At 39.8% G+C, this 18,073-nt stretch overlaps 1 protein-coding gene across 3 annotated transcripts in view; it reads right to left on the bottom strand.

The window, feature by feature from the left end:
* slit3 (slit homolog 3 (Drosophila)) overlaps positions 1–18,073 on the bottom strand; it is a 254,024-nt gene that overhangs the window by 49,015 nt on the left and 186,936 nt on the right. For all 3 annotated transcript variants that reach the window (XM_019892240.1, XM_019892239.1, XM_019892241.1), the window contains 5 exons: positions 15,431–15,581; positions 12,099–12,173; positions 7,060–7,203; positions 5,510–5,653; positions 821–984 (listed from right to left, as the gene is read on the bottom strand). In XM_019892240.1, the coding sequence (XP_019747799.1) occupies positions 821–984; positions 5,510–5,653; positions 7,060–7,203; positions 12,099–12,173; positions 15,431–15,581 (678 nt within the window). The remainder of the gene's footprint in view (positions 1–820; positions 985–5,509; positions 5,654–7,059; positions 7,204–12,098; positions 12,174–15,430; positions 15,582–18,073) is intronic.

Raw genomic sequence — 18,073 nt, 5'->3', positions numbered from 1 at the left:
CCTTTCCTCTCAGGAGAATTTAATCCTTTTTTTTTTTTTTTTAAATGCTGCGCTCAACACTGCTGGGAAGTCAGAAACATCCTACTGGAGGATTACGATGCCCAACCTCAAAATGATCCAATTTAGGGACAACCGCGATATAGTATTTGTTTTGCTTGTGAATTACTCATCTGACCGTCAGCAGTCTTGGCAACAAACAATGTTTTTCTATTTTTTTTTTTATTTTTTATTTTTGTGGCAGTTTTGACAAATTTTAAAAATGATGCATGAAAACTTCATGCACTGATAATATATCAACACACTAATATATCATGTAACCAATAAATGCAGATATTGGAGATGGTGCCTGCGGCCACTGACGTTTTTTGACGTCAGATGACTTCACCCTCTATTTGTTCCAGTCGGAACTTGGACTTTGAGCGATGTTCCAATCGATATTTCCAACTCCCCGTGTATCATTAGTCTATTTTATTTGTTTTAATTTATCCATAGCTACGACCGCTCATATATCCTTGCAAGATGTGCAAGAGCACAGCCTCAGATGATCCATGTAAGCTTTAGTTTTTGTGGACAGTCATGTTGTTGAGATGCTTAATTGTCTGGTGATGAAGCTTGATAAGTCTCTGGAGGGGTCTTGACCCCCGGTGGGCCTCGCCTAGCAGTGGTAACCCGTAATCCCTTACATAAAATATTAAATTCTTGTTCACTGAACGTTTGAGAAGATGTGAGCCAATCAATATAGTAATGTGGTAGAATGCTGAGGATTATGTTCTAATGGGCCAAAAACAAAACATGTCCGTCCCACAGCTTATCGCATTACCATCGCAGGTGAAGTCGGGATTGGCCACGTCCTGGATGGGGATCTCCTTGAGGAAGGCGGGCCTCTGACAGCGAGGGTTTCCACTCACCACTCTGGTCTTCTTCAACCACTGACCCAGCCAGGCCAAGTGACAGTCGCACACATACGGGTTGGACAGGAGGTTACTGCCAAAAGACACACAAACAGAATATAAGCAGAGTATATGCAGACTGAATTTGTCGGGACTTGCTGTTTTCCATCTCTCGTCTACGCTTTGGCTTAGCTGGAGTCACCTCGTTTTTTTGAGAGAATGAGGGTACTGTTGGCCACAGTTAGAACACAGACTTTCTTCCAGGGCAGATTGTGGGTCGAAAAGAAATGGGACTGCAGAAAGTGGAGATGGTTGAGTATAACATTGCAGTGTCCAGAGTGAAGGTAAGACATATCAGCTCAACAAATAAGCACCCCTTAAAGTATTGGGACAACCAGGTGCTAGAAATATTTCCTGTTTAGTATCAACGACAGTTGAATCAAGGCAACCGGACCCTTCATCGGTTTTGCGTTCAAAACAAACCTTTGCAGGACTGACGAGACATGACAAAGACGAACAGAAGGGACACCACTAGCAAGCAAGAGCAAGCGTTTCTCAGTTGCTAAGAACCAACAGAATTTCAATGTTGATTTTACAACACTGCTAACTACACATTCGGTCATAAACTGAAAAACATTCAAATGGAAGTGCGTGGTGGTGGTGGTGGTGGTCGGGGGGCTAAGAGGAAATCAAAGAGGCCGGGAGAAAAAGGTTATCATTCATTTTTTTTATTCATTTTGTGAACTAAATGAGATACAGAGAGTTAGAGATAAGCAGGCCAGGCGAGCCAAACAGCAAAAGAAGCAAAAGAAAAGAAGGTTATCGTATTCATCGCATTCTTCTTTTTCGATGACTTCTCATCGTTTTTTGTTGCCTTTCCGACAGCTCATGCGATATTTATGTTGAGGCATATTAAACCTGAGGGGGAAGGAGGAGGAGCAAGGGTTTGGCAGCTGGCATCATTTTCCCAGACAAAAGTTCATCTTGAAAAATGAATGACGGGTCAGGGCTTCTGGTCCGCTCTGGCTCCGTTTGTAGTGCGGCTTCGGGGACATTTGTTACCACGGTTACAGTAATAAACAGGCCACGGATTTTCTCATAACACTGCTGTGTTGAAAAATGAATTATTACCTTTATTTAAATACTGTTTTATATTTAAAAATACTATATAATCATTCTCTTAAAATAATGGCCTAACTAATACTTCGACAAAAAGTACTATAATATTTTTTTTTGCCTCAAACGTTTTCTTAGGCTGCTGGCCATCTCTGCTAAAATAATAATAAATTAAAGTGAAGATAATTTAATTTTACACCTGAACTTAAATGATTAATATAACATAGATATCCTGTAAAAAAACAAGGATGTCCATTTTTGTCATTAAAAAAAAAAACGTATATGGGATGTCGGCGTTTCGTACATCTCATTAACGTAAAACAAACCCCCCAAAAAAGTGGGCATGCTTTTCACAGGACAGCGCTGAAATTATATAATACAGGAATTTTATAATCGGTCTTTGGTTCATTTTTTTTTTTTGTTTTCTGACAAAAAAAAACAAAACAAAAAGACGGGCCATTATTTTAGGAAAATGACAATGTTATATAATGCTATTTTCTTTCTTTAAAATAATGTCTGAACATTTTCTGTTGTTATTTTTATGAGCCGATGAACTGATTAATGGCATTTTCATTCATTTTAAAAGCCGTTTTCCAAACAACACAAGACCCATGCAGACTTTCAAATTCTGGCCAGGACAATTCAGCAATTCATGTAATAATTCTTTGTGTGTCACAATGTTAAAAGGATGCTTCTTCTTCCGCATCGGAAGTCCAGTTATTTTTTCATTTCCTCGCAATGAATTGACCTCCATGTGTGGCGACCCTACCTCAGCCAAATCCCTTCCTTCCCCTTTTCGATGTGTTAATCTTTTAATTAAACCCACACACTCTACTGGGAAACAAGAGGTAGGTGTGAAAGGGTGTGCGGGTTGGTGGAGAGGGAGCCTAAAAAAAAATTAAATAAAAATACACAAGGCGGCTAAGGAAATGAGCAAACAGGCTTTCTCCAAGAATTTCCCCTTGTTTCTTTTATGGCACACAATGCATGCACCAATTAAAAGTGAATGCCAAGACTGATGCAAGGCTAAAACCCCCAAAAGATTATGGTTATTTTCGTAAATACCTACATCATCAAATTAATCAACTGCAAACTCATGTGTATACCTATAGAATCTTACAATATGTGTCACATGGACCCTTGACCCAAAACAGATTGTCATGAAGACATGCAAAGACACGATTAGTAATCCCAACAAACTGGACAAGCAAAACATAGCAGAGTGATCCCGTGAGTGTTAAAGGCATCCTTCCTACATAATTTAAGATCCCATTTAATACCTTTGTAGGTTAATATACCGTATTTTCCGCACTAAAAGGCACACTGAATTATTAGGCGCACCTTCAATGAATGGCCTATTTTTAATTTTTTTTCATATATTGCACGCACTGGACTAAAAGGCACAATCTACAATGCATCGACTAGATGGAGCCACGGCCCTTCACTTGACTCGAGAGGCGTTCATGACCGCCTCCAAAAAACGTAAATTAACGATTACTTCAATGAAACGATCAAAATTGAAAATACAGTAATGCATCAACACAGAAAATCACAAAATGAATTCTATAGCCCCCCGACAGAATTTATTTAGGCATTTCATTGAGCGTAGCTGCAACAGAACGACCAGATGTCAGTCAATTGTAGGAGACTGGACTGTCTCAGCAGTGTTTGTTATTTATTCCTTTGTTGTGTACTGTATTCACAAACGAGGAAATCACAAAATAAATTCTGTAGGGGAGCTCTAGAATTTATTTTGTGATTTCCTTGCTTGATTTTCTGTTTTGATGCATTATTTTCCATTTCCGTAGTTTCAATGAAGGAATCGTTAATTTACGTTTTTCCGCCGGTCATGAACGCCTCTCGAGTCAAAGGAAGAAGAGAAGGCACGGAGACGGACAGACGTAACTGTATTATAGTTGAGACTGTGAAAAACATTCATAAAGTGTGCGTTTTAAAAAAAAAAAACACCACCACAGCTCTCTATTTTTTGAAGCTGCAACAAAAACTTAATTTAATAAAGTTATAACATTGTCAGCATGTCTCCAGGAAGGAGCCACCTTGGGGTCAACATATTACAGTAATGACCATACACAAGGCGCCCCGGATTTTAAGGAGCGCTGTGAGCTTTTAAGAAAATTGAAGACTTTTCGGTGCGCCTTGTAGTGCGGAAAATACGGTATTCAGTCCACACCCTTGACTTAATACCAGAGACTTAAGTGTGTCATTTGGTGCTGCTATTTTAGTTAGCAACAGGTTCACAGCGTTTAGGTCTTGTGATTTCCAACAATTCTGCGGTGAGAATTCATTATCCACTTTCATTGAGTTGGCCTTAAAATTGCTATTTAGTGACTACAAACCATTTATCTTTCGGGATCAATCGATGAAAGTGACGTCCAGTAACGGGCAGAACATTTAAATGCGCTTCCACTAGATGGCAGATTAACCTGACGTGTCATTGTGTAAGTGCAAACAAGTTGCAGCAGAAATCCCACCTTATCCAGATTCTGAGTGAAAGGCAAAGACGGCTATTTGGTATTCACTTCTGTTTCAGCCATTCGATGGAAAATATTGTTTTACAGCTCAATTTTATGCAGCAATATGTATTTGTCCAACCTTCCTGTCAAAACTTGACTCCAACAAAGAATGAGGTAGAACTTTGAATCGACGTTGACGAGTATACGAGCTCTTGTTGTTTTGAGGGGGGGGGGGATAGACTTTTATATTGCGGTATGTGTTCACAGTAAAAAATAAAGATAAACTTTTGAGGTTTTACGAGGCTGATATAATACGTTATTTACAACCTTCACATGTACAGTTGGTGGTCGGAAGACGGAAGACAAGCAGTACTGGCATGTAATTCACTCCCTCATAAACGCAACGGGGAATGTGGCTGATAAAACAACGAGCCTTTGGCTCAGTATATACTAGAACAACCAAGAAAATCAATGTCTGTGCATATCAGTTCTTAACAATGTTGTCAAAAATCTCAGTCCAATTGGACAAACAAAAACAATGTTGACAAAACATGACAAACACGCATACCAATTGATTGACCGTACGAGTTCCTGGTTGAAAATAGTAATATCCTTGAAAACTGTTCTTCGGCTTTTGGATGGTTTTAGAATTTGATATATGTAATGTCGGCTGGATGAATTAAAGGAGACATTACATATTTTTCCAACTACAAAACAGTTCACAGGGTTCTTAATAAAACGCTGAGACCTCATTGATTCCCAACAATTGTGACATTGGAAATGATGCAATTTCCCTGAGTGGTTGGTATGTTATTTACAAACCAGATTCTAATGTTAATATTTGTTCGGCAATTTATGCCAGCGATGTATAGTGACATGCAGAACAATTAAATGCTCTTTCACTCAATGGCAGAATGCACAATCAACCACTTTTTGTGGGCACGTTTTGTGACATTTTCATTTGGCGTGTGATCTTTCAAATATAAAATATGTGCTTGTGACACTGCCACAAAAACAAACCCGACTTACATTGTGGAGAGGGAGTGCAGGGTGGCAAAGGCTCCCGGGGCGATGCTGGCGATCCGGTTGTCGTACAGCGAGAGCAGACGCACCGAGCTCAGGCCCGTAAATGTCGTGTTGTCAATGCAGCTGATCTGGTTGCTCCGCAGCATTCTGGAATGCGGGTAATAAATTGTACAAATAAATCACTTTATGTCACTCATCTCCCGATTCTACATGAAAAACAGTTTGCCAACAAGGCAATGTAATTTGTTGGGAAAATATTTGCACTGGAAGATTAGTACCTCCACATACGCATTATGAAGTATTTATAGCAACACACGGCTGTCAATTGGAGGATTTAGTTACAACGACAATACTTATATTAATATAGTGTATGGCAGGTGTTGCCTGTCAAACACGAACTTAATGCCAAACATGTTCTCATGTTTATACTCCTCTGTCAAAACCAAACATAAGTTTTAAACAGGGCTTTGTCAAAAGAGCTCTTGCGATGTGTGTCTTGGATTGAAAATGTCTACTTTGAGTGGGTAAAAAGAAAATTAATATATAAATAGCACAATACGATCTGACCGGTCCCCAAAGGACAACCGCAACTGAGTCTGCCCTGAGACATCAGCCATGGTCGCCTTGGGAGTCACGTGGGCTGCAGCTAATCAAGTTAGTGAGCAAACTGCGGGGGGGCTAAACGAGTTAGCTTGGCTATTACTGTAGCATGGAGCCGCTTAACATGAGACAGAGACGGTTTTCATGCCATTAGCGAGTCATTAGCCCGAATATATATAAATGATAGCATTAGCTCATCTTTACCACGCATGTACAGACGACATTAGCTAGGCTCATAATTTAGTGCGCTATCATGTAACACCCTAATTGGACGCTAGCCAGTTTAGCGTGGGTGGCTAAATGAGACTGTCATTAGCTTTGATTTCTGGGTGGGTGAATAAACAGTCTTACACTATCAGTTACTATCACAAATCAAAAAGGCATTTTGAGTCTAACACTATCAGTTACAATCACAAATCGAAAAGACATTTTGGCTGTAAAAGCACACACGCACGCGCGCGTGCGCGCGCGCACGCACGCACGCACGCACGCACGCACACACACACACACAAAACCCCACACACACAAACATAGAGACCACACACACACACACACACACACACACACACACACACACACCAACGAAGTTCACATCAACCCAAGTTAACTCATGTGTTCCATTGTTATTTCCAAATCCAGCTCTACTCACTCTTCATGTGGACTTGGGACAGAGCCCTACAACAAATAGCTAAACTCTGCAATTAAATAGCACAGGGTTTACTATCAATGTTCGAATCATAGTATTTGGTATTCTACTGTATATCCTATAGATGCCACAAGATGGTGGCAAAGCAACATCTCTCTCAAAATAAAGCTCCTCAACTCACATAAACAAAGCACTACGTTTTTCTAGATGAAGCTCCTCAACTTACTTCAACATATTTCCTTAGCACTGAGATGTAAAAACAAAACAAAAAAAACCCCGTATGCTTATATGCAGGGGTTACACTTACAGAGTTTTCAAGCCAGTAAGGCCTCGGAACATTCGTCCCTGCAGTCCTGTGAGCTTGTTGCCAGTCAGAAGAAGCTCCAGAACGCCCGACGCTCCGTCGAAAGCTCCCTCGCGGATGTCCCGCAGCTTGTTGTTGCTCAGGTTGCTGAAACAAAGAAGTCAGCAAGAAAAAGTCTGCCTTAAAAATGACACTACACAGTGAGTGAACTGTTGACAGCACGCTCTACTATGAGAAAATAACAAGAAAATGTTCACCAGTTAAATGCAGATTTTGATTTAAAGGAGACGTGATTTTTGTTTTTTTTTACCCAGAATTTCAAACAGTTCCAAAACAGGAAAAACTGATCTTAAAGACAGAAAAGAAAAACAAACCAAAAAAAATTTTAATGAAATTAGGATTACTTCAGCAAAATTATCTGCCAATAACATCAAGAAAATTTGACTTGGCAAGATTAATATCGTAGCAGTAGTAGTAGTGGTAGTAGTAATAGTCATAGTAGTAGTAGTCTAGAATGTATGTAAGTATACCTATGACATGCTTATTAAAAAAATAAATAAATTAAACCAGGAATTCCAACATGCTTCCTCCACTGTAGGGTCAATACTGCGTACATTTTTGGTTGCCATGGCAACCAGGAGTGTAACTATTTTCTCCCCCGGGCTACAAAACAACTACAGCAAAGGCATGAATTTTATTTTCACTCATAGGTGCAGTACTTCATGAACAAGTGGATGGAAGTCCACTTGTCAATTAACATGCAGATTGGTGCATATGGTACAAGCACATTGCAAATTTCTCGATGCAGAATTCTCGATAGAGCTCTTCTAATCGCTCTCCTCAGATTGTGTGGGTGTACTTAAAAGTTTTGTCTTTTCCTGAATTTTCTCTATTGCAGTTACACACCTCTTTACATGTTTATGACATGCTTCCACCCAAAATGATGATTAATTACAACACGCTTTCCGCACCTTCCACTTTGGGGCCCAAAGCAGAGTGCAATTTGTGTTACCATGGTAACATAAGGCAGAAGCATACACTTGTTGAGCCCGAAAATGAGTCTGTGTAAGCAAATATTTATAATTACCGTTAAAAAAAAACTGATTGTATTTTCACTCATTGGGGAACCACTTCACCACCAAGATGCGGAATTCCATTTATCACTGAGTCAGTTCTTATTATAATTCTTGGACTGGATCTCATCAGATTGTCCAGGTGTTGCTCCTGTTGCGTCTCTACAACCTGAAGATTTCCTGTTCTGTCCTCACTATCATATGACAAGTGAAGACTATCTATCTCTCCGCAAAAATTAAAAATGAAAAGCCACAGAGACAATAAGTCGAGATGATGCCTATCACGGCCCCTGCGGATGGTCGGGGGAAGCCGCGCATGTTGCCGCTTATTGGCGTCGTGGGAGAGGAAGAGGATGAGATGATGAAGAACAGACGGAAAGAATTGAGAGGAGCAAAATGGAAATGAGAGCACAGCCAATCTATATCGTCGGTGACACTGTTAGATGGTTAGCAATTTCCTCTCCAATAAATCAACCGTTGGGTCTTTTTTTTTTTTTTTTATCAACCTAACCTGCCTCTATCACACCGCACAGGCGCACTGACAAACACACGAGAGCAGGTTGTAGATAAAGTGCAGGTGTAAATCTGAATCGAAGGCCAATCCTCCATTTCCGTTTATTATTGGTTTCCTCCTCTCCATCTCTTCCTGGCTTGTTCTCCGCCTCTTGTCCATTTCCTCTTCCTGAACTCCTCTGCTCTTGGGTTTTCCATCACCATTTCCTTCCCCTGTTTTTTTTTCCCAAGCACCTATTTTGTTGTTCAACTACTATAGTGAGAACCCACCAGGCATGGCGGTGAGGTTGGCTATACATGCAGTGTACAGTATAATGCACATGGGCTATACCGTCTTTGTGGCTGGTGGACATATTGAGCAGTTAGTCACGGCCCTCTATTTGCTCCAATCCAATATGTCGCTTGGGTGAGCAAAGATAATGTGATGGAAAGCATACATTTGGTCGTATTAAAAAAAAAAAAAAAAAAAAAAAAAATTGGCACATTCGGAACTGACGTTCCTCTATATTCCAATTTGCATACAGCGATGGTGACAAGGGTGAAAATTGTGATTGTATGGATTTACGATGAAATCGCTCACCAACTGTGCATACATGGAGGAGCCTGTTTCTATGGGAATTTTGTAGGCTTTCGCACAAAAAGCATCGCAACATTGCAAGCAAGTTAAAATTGGTTGTTAATGTTTATGGTGTGATTCTAAGACCTACACAAGCGTAACTGTTAGAGGAATCTATGAGCAAAATTGTATCATGTTTAAAGTTTCATTTAATTTGGGCACATCTAAACGGTTGGGTGCGTATCCAGCACCCCCAAATGCCTGTGCACAAAGGCGCCGGCCACCTGGCCGGAGGGCTGTTGAAGTCCACAATTAGCACGTCAATGCAGGTGGGCAATCACAGGGGAGAGGGTGAAACTCGGTCACAAAAGGGGAATGAATAATTTGGGAACAGCGGTTGAACAACAAAAGACGAGTTGAGAACACCCGTCGCGCCCAGGCGACATTTGTCGTCCGCGAAGTCTGCAACATGTTGATACAGTGTAGACCAGACAGAAAGGCGCCAATGTACCGGTGGTTCAAAGCTTAAACTCACGTAACCAATCACTACCGAGGGGCCGGACCGGGGGTGCGGTATGCAAATGTCGGGGGCAGTGTTTTCCTTGTATGTTACAATAAAAGTCGGAATTGGCGGGAAGGGAGCTCGAGTGTGTGATCATCGGAGCAACTACCGTCGTTCGCTCTCAGAGATCCGCTCCCGCCGATATTGAAGACAATTTTCCTGTGTGCCGAGTCATTTCTTTAACTTTGTCCGAGAAAATCTCTGACAGTAACAAAATGTCATATTTCCTGAAAAAATACAGTCGGTAGCCACCAAACTACTACACTACTGTACATTACATCCACAATAATTCAAAAACATCAATGCCTTGGAGATATGAATTTAATTTCATAAACTTGCGCATAAACCAAAACATTCAAATCCTTCCCAATTTAAATGTATGGAAATGCAATTAATTCATTTTACACTCTCCCAAAAATAATGTGTTTATTTTCAAAAAAAAAAGCACCGTATTATAATGTACTTCATAAAAACATACAGTAATAGCTTAATTAAATGAAATATAAACAAGTGAATGCAAGACTTGGCAACTGGGGTGTCAATATGCACTTATGCAGACAAGTGAAAAGAACACAACTACTCTAAGTGAAAAAGTAAGTTGCAGTATTTTTAGTCATTTTATGCAAAAGATAAATATATGTCCGTGAGTATTTTTAGATTATCTGTCAACATGTGTTGCTGCATGGTTATGTTCAAACCGAAAACACCACCACATACATTTGTTAGCCAGTCTACGATGTTTCCCACTCTATGTTAGCATTAAGATAGCAGACTGAAAGTGAAAAAGTATGTGTTTGTTATGAATGCATAACGTAATTCAGCTTGATGTCTGCTCTTTGAAAAATTGCTCACACTCTGCCAAACTGCTTGTCATGTTGAGTGGAATTCACTGGCACCATAAAGCTATTTTTTCCCTTTAATTTTTGCTAGCAAGTCCCAGCAAAATAATCATCCAAATGACGGCGTGCCTTTAGAAAACTCCTAAATTGAGTCACTCGTATCACACGGCACCAGTGTGTTGTTATTAAATGAATACATCTCTGACCGTGTCAATCCCAACTAAATATTATAACTTTTGTGAAAGCACACATTTCTATTGGACAGTGCCTAATGTCCCAACTGGTGCGAACAATGTTTTATTCATGCTCAATTTTGTAGAACAAATTCCTAGTATATTCTTGTGAGAACACACCGAAAGAAATCAGCATATGCCAGCTCTGGATAGAGGAATACCGTTGGAACAAATGTTGAAACGGTCGGCAGGAAACAGCCACCTCATTTACATAATAATGAGCCGTCCTCTGAACTAGACAGATAACATTGCTCCGTGCATGTAGCTGCCTTAACAAACATATATATGTAGAGCAAGTTGCGGGGACCTTGAGAATTATCACACTGCTGCCGTTACACACGTCAAGGCGTGAACGGACCAGAGAAGGAAAATAGTCATCTGTTGGTTAGTAGGCAAGACCTCCTCTTTTGTCAGATAATACCAGAGATGCATGGTTGTTGACAACCACAATATATCATCTAATTTTAAAGTTGCTTCTGATAGACAGAACATCCGTCAAAATGTATAACCCCCCCACAGGATATAAAAGTTATTATTGAGAATTTGACCTGTTCTAGGAATACATTTCTGACTTTCCATACATATCTCTGAGTAAATACGCTGTAGAATACAGAAGCAAGAGACATTTTAATGCAGAAAAATCTACAAATCTTGTATTTCTTGAGTGTTACGGCACCTAAATATAATAAGTTTGTAATACGCACGCCGCAAATCACATATATAGTCCAATAGACGTTATTTCGTCGGCTGGTGTTGTACTGTATGTCTGGTGAGGCTGGCAGTTGGAAGAGCTCATGGCAGGAGTTAGCATCAGTTGCTAGTTTCCGTGGCTATTTTGAGTAGCAATAAGATAAGAAAACCTTTATTTATCTCACAATGGAGAAATTCGCAATGCAAGAAGGGGTAAGTTTCCCAAGCAAAGTATTAAAAGGTAGCTAATTGGAGACCATGTTGTGATGGATAGAAGAGCATGTAGCTTCGATAAGCAAGTATCCTAGCAGACATGTAAAACGTTCGTTCATGACGCGGATATCAAACCTATTTTTTTGGAATGGGAAAAATTTCTGCCATAAAAATTTGTAACATGGTACAGTATATCAAACTGAAGTTAAAGTACACCTTTTTCACAACTGCTTGGACACATCGATATAACGTGACCCATTTTCTACATTTTCTTTGTACCTATGTTTTAGTACGCCGGTGTACGTTGAAATGACTCTAAGAAGACTTGTGAGATTATTTTTAGGCACAATGACGCATACGTACATTTTCTTCAAGTTTGGCAGCTTCTTGAACATCCCGGTCGCCTCCAATAGGGCAATCTCATTGTCGTTGAGCCGCCTGCACAGTGAAAAGGACACATTTAGATGGTCAGATGGGCAGTTCTGTCACATACTCAACCTTTCAAAGTTAACGCAAACAAATCTTTATCCATCCATCCATTTTCTAACTTGCTTATCCTCACAAAGGTCACGGGCATGTTGGAGCCTATGCCAGCTGTCTTCGGGCAGTAGGCGTGGTACACGCTGAACTGGTTGCTAGCCCATTGCAGGGCACGCATTCGTGCTCAGAATCACAAGGAGGGGCAATTTAGAGTGTTCCATTAACCTACCACGCATGTTTTTTGGAATGTGGGTGGAAACTGGAGTACCAGGACAAAACCCACGCAAGAATGGGGAGAACATGCAAACTTCACATTGGAAAGCTGAAGCCGAAATCAAACCCTGCTCCTCTGCACTAACTGTCAAACGTGCTAACAAATTGACCACCGTGCCGCCCTACAAGGTCTTTAGTAACTCTTCAAATGTTAACAAGACAAGAGAAGCGATGTTACTAATTTAAAGCAGAGGGCGAAAAAATACGAGGAGAAAACAATGAATCACTTCTATGGGGTCATCAATACCCACAATGTCCAAAGCCCAGGCAAAACGAAACATCTGTTTTATTGAGGCTATTTTTACTCAAAGGCTATTAAAAGAATCAACGTTGCGCATGCTTGTCTGTTCAGTTTGCCAGTTGAACATAACTGAGGTCATAATTTGCTGCATATAGGTATGTAAGACACCTTAATCACACTATAAATTAGGTGAGTGCATTCAAAGAGAAAATATTCTCACCAATAAATTCTTTACAGTTATGGCAGGTGGGAAGAAGAATCGTCAATAATACATTAATGAGGCAGGTTATAAAAGCCATTAGTTTTTGTGGATGCTTTTAAGGGTGGGAAGTCATGTTATGGAAAAGAATGTGTTTTGGACACATGGATTAGGTACGCGTGTCAAATTCTGAGATGAGTCGATTTTGAGGAGGCAGCATTATTGGACAGATGGTTTGAAGACGATTCCAGTGTCATTTTTCTGTGGTAAATATTACCGGTACTTTAGAAATAAATCTTTCCAACTGTTGAAAATGCACTTTTTTGGAGGACCTACTGAACACAGAAGAAGACAGTAAAATTATTATTTTTTTTGTTTTTGTTTTTTTTTTTTTTTTTTGTTTTGGTAAATTACTTCCATGGACAAATCTGAAATTTTGGTTCTCTCTTTCCTGGGATCTGGAGTTTTGTTGTCGCTTCGTTTCTCTCCCTATTGCCCACATCAACCAAGATTGAGCAACTGTTTCTCCCTCCAAAGTCCACCTCTATTTATGCTGATCATTTATATATTCATGTATGTATGACTTTTACATTGTTTCCTGTACTTGGCCAATTTCTTTTTTCAAATGTATGAAAAAAAATGTCCTCTGCTTGAAATTATTCATCAAGTTATTTGTGAAGAGCTACTTGATTCGGAATGATAGAGACAGCATTGCCGTGAAGGTTCTGTGTATTCAGCATTCATTTGTATTCTTGATCCAGCAGGGGGTTCCACTCCAAACTTTTTTGCCTTTGTCTGGTATCCTGCATTTTTTTTTTTCATGAATATTAGAAATTCTCTGCATCACCGTGCTTTGTGGCAACCAGTTGTTCCCTTTATGTGCACCTCTAAGGACTCGACTTCATCACATATTGCTTCGACGCCCTTACATTTCATGTCATTCTTTATGTTGAACAGCTTGGCTGAATACTGAGCAGGTCGGCGTCTTGGTCCTGTCTTATTATAATAATCCCCTATCAGCCTCCAGTAGAAGCTGAAGACAGAGCCACAATACTTTAAGCCTTCTCATAATGTAATCAGGATATCCCTGTTGCATATTGCTCTCTCTCTGTGCTACCCCATTTATCACTGCTAAAAAAGGATATCAGGGACTGTTCTGTATGCGAGTGTGAGAGATGCCGGATATCATGATGGCTCCTTTGGGGTCTTGGAGGCAGACGGAACACATCAATGAGAAGGTTTTTTTCTTTTTTAATGTGGAAGCTTTAAAAAAAAAAAAGGAATGAAAGGTAAAGATAGCGATATGGCAAGATTGGGGAAGTTTCGCGTTGATGTACTCCCACAGAGGGGTGTGCCTTTGTGAAAGTGTGCTGTGGATATTAAAAACCCAGTAAAGTGAATCCAGAAATTTGTTTCTAAATACAATGGAACCTCTCTTTAACGGACAAAAAAATACTGTCCAGTCCACGCAAGACGGCCCCTAGTACTGTGCCTTTCAAAGTCTGTTAGGTCCAGATTGGCCACACTTGACCAAAATGCCAGTAACGGCATCAACAGACTGGTCACGGCTTTTGTTGCTCTCTCGTCATAGATAACCAGACTAAGAGAAGACTAGAGCAGGCTAAAAAGCATGCCAATGTGGCGGCCATGTTGCCGTGGACGACTGTCACATCAAAGTTATTGGAACGTATGGATGTTAGCTAGGTTCTGTTTTACAATATACTGTATGTTTTTGAAGTAGGTTTGTTAATTTACATTATTGTTAGTTTTTATTTTATTTCTATTTATTTATTTTTGTATTTATATCTGTTAGTTTTAATTCGTATTTGGAGTGGGTTTCTTAGATTTTATTTATTTATTTTTTCAAAAATTGCTTCGTTTTAGTTTCGTTTTTCTTAGATTTAGTATTAGTTTTATTCCATCTACATCATTTTCCGAACTGCTAAGAGTCGCGGGTGCCCTCGAGCCTATCCCAACTGTCTTCGAGTAGTAGCCCTGAAATGATTGCCAGCCCATCACAAAGTATTCTTTTTTTTTTTTAAATACATGGAGTATTTTTGGAGAACAAAAAAAAAAAAATCGCTAAGTATTGTGCAATAAAGTAAAGTAAAATTCCCAAACGACTGTCCGACCTTTTTTCTACTATAGAGCCGAATAGCAACACCAAAATGAATATTTTTCTTATAAATCTGCAAAGCTCATTTATGAAATGAATTAACAAAGATGAAAATATTTGGACATTTTTGCTATAGTTACATTGGTCAACAAGTATTACATTTTTTTTAATCAGGGATGCAAGTAAACTTTTCTACATTAATTTGTTGTGCTAATTCAGAATCTGCCCTTGTTTTTTTTTCTTATGGCACATAAGGTTGTGATAGTAATAATAACAATAATAATCTCAGAATATATTAAGTAAACTTCATGAACTAAGGGTTAGGTTCAGCAATGCAAGACATTGTGTTGCAAACGTACAGTCAATGGTATTTTCATGTGACTTACAGATCGGTTGTGTGTTCCGGGATGTGTGAGGGAATGCGGGTCAGTTTCAGATTGGAGCAGTCCACCACAGTGCCCTCGCAGCGGCATTTCTCGGGACAAACCAGGTCCTGGAAACACTCACCGCTCAGACGGCTGCGGTAGTCCTCTTGACCTGTCGACAAGGGAGCGAGCAACAAAAAGTGACTTAGAAAATGCACCATCAGATGAATGACAGCTATAGTGGGCACGTGGTATTATTAACCAGCTTCATGGTCCTCTCCATTTCTTTACTTGGAATTTCTACTTTCATACGGAATTTCTACGTACTAATTAACAACTTGCACACTTTCATGTTACACTTTCTATCAGCTTGATAAAGTTTGCTCGACTTGGGTCATGAGTGGAATAATTTAATTTTAATAAAGTCTCTGGGCTACCACAAACCCTGCCAGTTGTTATAAGGAACAAAGTAAGGAAAACAGTTGAAGAGATACTTTTTTTTTTTTTTTTTAAGAACACAGAAAGCTCGTTAGTTGTTACTTTAATGGGAACAGAAGAAGGTTCAGAGGTTTTAAAAGGGGCACTGGGATGAGCCATGCTAGCCACTGAAGCGCTGCTGTGCAACCATTTTGTAGCTGGAGCAGGTGTGTGGCAGAGCTCAAATCTCAGCAGACATGTGGCGCAATAATTAAAAGTACAAAGTGGCAATTAACGATACTCTCGCTACTATCTACCTCTTTTTTCTTTGTGAAAGTTCCAATCTTCGGTCGGTTCCATTTATTTTGCCATGACTTTATTTAATAATACGCAGTGAAGTCATTTAAAGAGAACAAATTATTAAATGACTTGAATTTATTAAATTCTTCAGCTGTTTGGCTTTCAATAATTAAAAAAAAAATGCTTCCCAAATTTAAACAACAATGAAAGTTTAAAACACTGAGAATTCCCAGCAGCTTTTTCACTGCACGGCACTGGCTCTACTTCTTGGATTCCTTAAATGGGAAACTGCGAAATCCACACTACATTGAGTACATCAGTCAAAACGTGACAAACTGACATCAAATAACGAACAAATAAACTACCGGTAGTTTTTCCATTCGAGACGAGGAAGGAAAACGGGCTGCAGCAAAGTAGACATTGAAACCCCTATCACACTGAGGGGCAAAAATTTGCGACTTGTGGCGAAGTTTAGTGAATGGCCGTTCACGGCCGTTTGCCAAACATTCGCCAACTGTGTTTGTTGCAAAGAAATTCTGAACATGTTTAAAAAATCCCTGACAACAAAAATGTAAAGGTGAACATCTGCAAATGAGAGCGTAACATTTGCTACCTTTGCAAATATTTTCAAATGTTTGCTGCTCAGTGGGATAGAGGCTTACGAGGCATAGCGCGTAAGCTTAATGTGACCGTGTATGTATTTTCTGTCTGTCTATTTTTCAGTTCAAGGACCAGTGATTGAACAGCAGTGCTTTACATCATCCATTTGGTATTGATGTTAGCTCGGGAACAGAATGACTGACTTCACGGCAAAATTAATCTTAAATTGTGAATTAGGATTGTATTACCTAATTCAAGCAAATTGATCTAACAGGAACATAAATCCTATTAAAAGATTATCACAATTATGTATTCATATTAAGTACATCTAGTGTATATTAAGACAAATACAGCTATTTAGAAAAAAAACACTCTCAATATGTATTAAACTCTGCTTGAGTCGTTTGATAATATAATCAAACTTACGAATAAAACCAGGAAGATAATTCCTCATTAAAAGTTGTCATAACTGGAAAGAACATATTTTCTAAATTTGACACAGCACAGATAAGAGTGTTGTTCGCGACTCTGCCATATTTGAATGATTAAAAGGCTTCAACATTGTGAAAAATCAAGCTGTTCCCTCTGTTCTCAACACTGTCACCACCCTGCCCGACTGACAATCAAATATCGCTTCTGTGACCCGCATCTTTCACATGTCTACACATTTTGTAATGACATGTTGGAGCCATGTGGTTACGCTGCGACAACAAGGCACTCTAAAGCAGCCATGGCAGCACACAGCCCCGGTCCATATGCTGGCTGTTATGTAGGACTCTAAGCCTTTGATCTTGCACATTCTTTGTGCTCGCTTACTACGGTCAACAACGAGATGCTCTAAAGCGGCCATTCCAGTGGACTATCTGAAGGTAAGATGCATTTTCGGGGTGTAATCACATCACAATTTCATAGGATAACTGCTGATGTGAATAAAGAATGGTAGAAGAAATATCTTGTCATATTTTGCCTTGATATGAGATATTTAATCTTGGTTGCTAAATAATGTCTGGTTTTGCTGATATAAGGCATCAAGATCAGGTAGTGTATGGAGCCGAGTAGGTACCATGCGGTGCAAACGGGGCATTCATGTCACAGTCATATATATATACATGACATGTTTTATTGCAACATTGAGATTAAGAATCCGAGTCACGAATCAAGAATCCGAGTCACGTGATTGGCCGGTAGACGCAGGCGAGCATGTGCCAGGCGGTCCCTGGCGCTTGACGGAACCATGTGATGCCACAGCAGGCGGGGCCACATGGTTAGATCAAGCACAAGAGACAGCTGCACGAGCCAATCAGAGCGCAGGTCCACACAGGAGGCAGAGATGGGGTGGGGAGGGCG

The sequence above is a fragment of the Hippocampus comes genome, unplaced genomic scaffold (assembly GCF_001891065.2).
Source record: "Hippocampus comes isolate QL1 unplaced genomic scaffold, H_comes_QL1_v1.1 scaffold203, whole genome shotgun sequence".
Classification (NCBI taxonomy): domain Eukaryota; kingdom Metazoa; phylum Chordata; class Actinopteri; order Syngnathiformes; family Syngnathidae; genus Hippocampus; species Hippocampus comes.
Note: the sequence above shows the minus strand (reverse complement) of the source record. Positions and strands in the feature narration are given on the sequence as shown.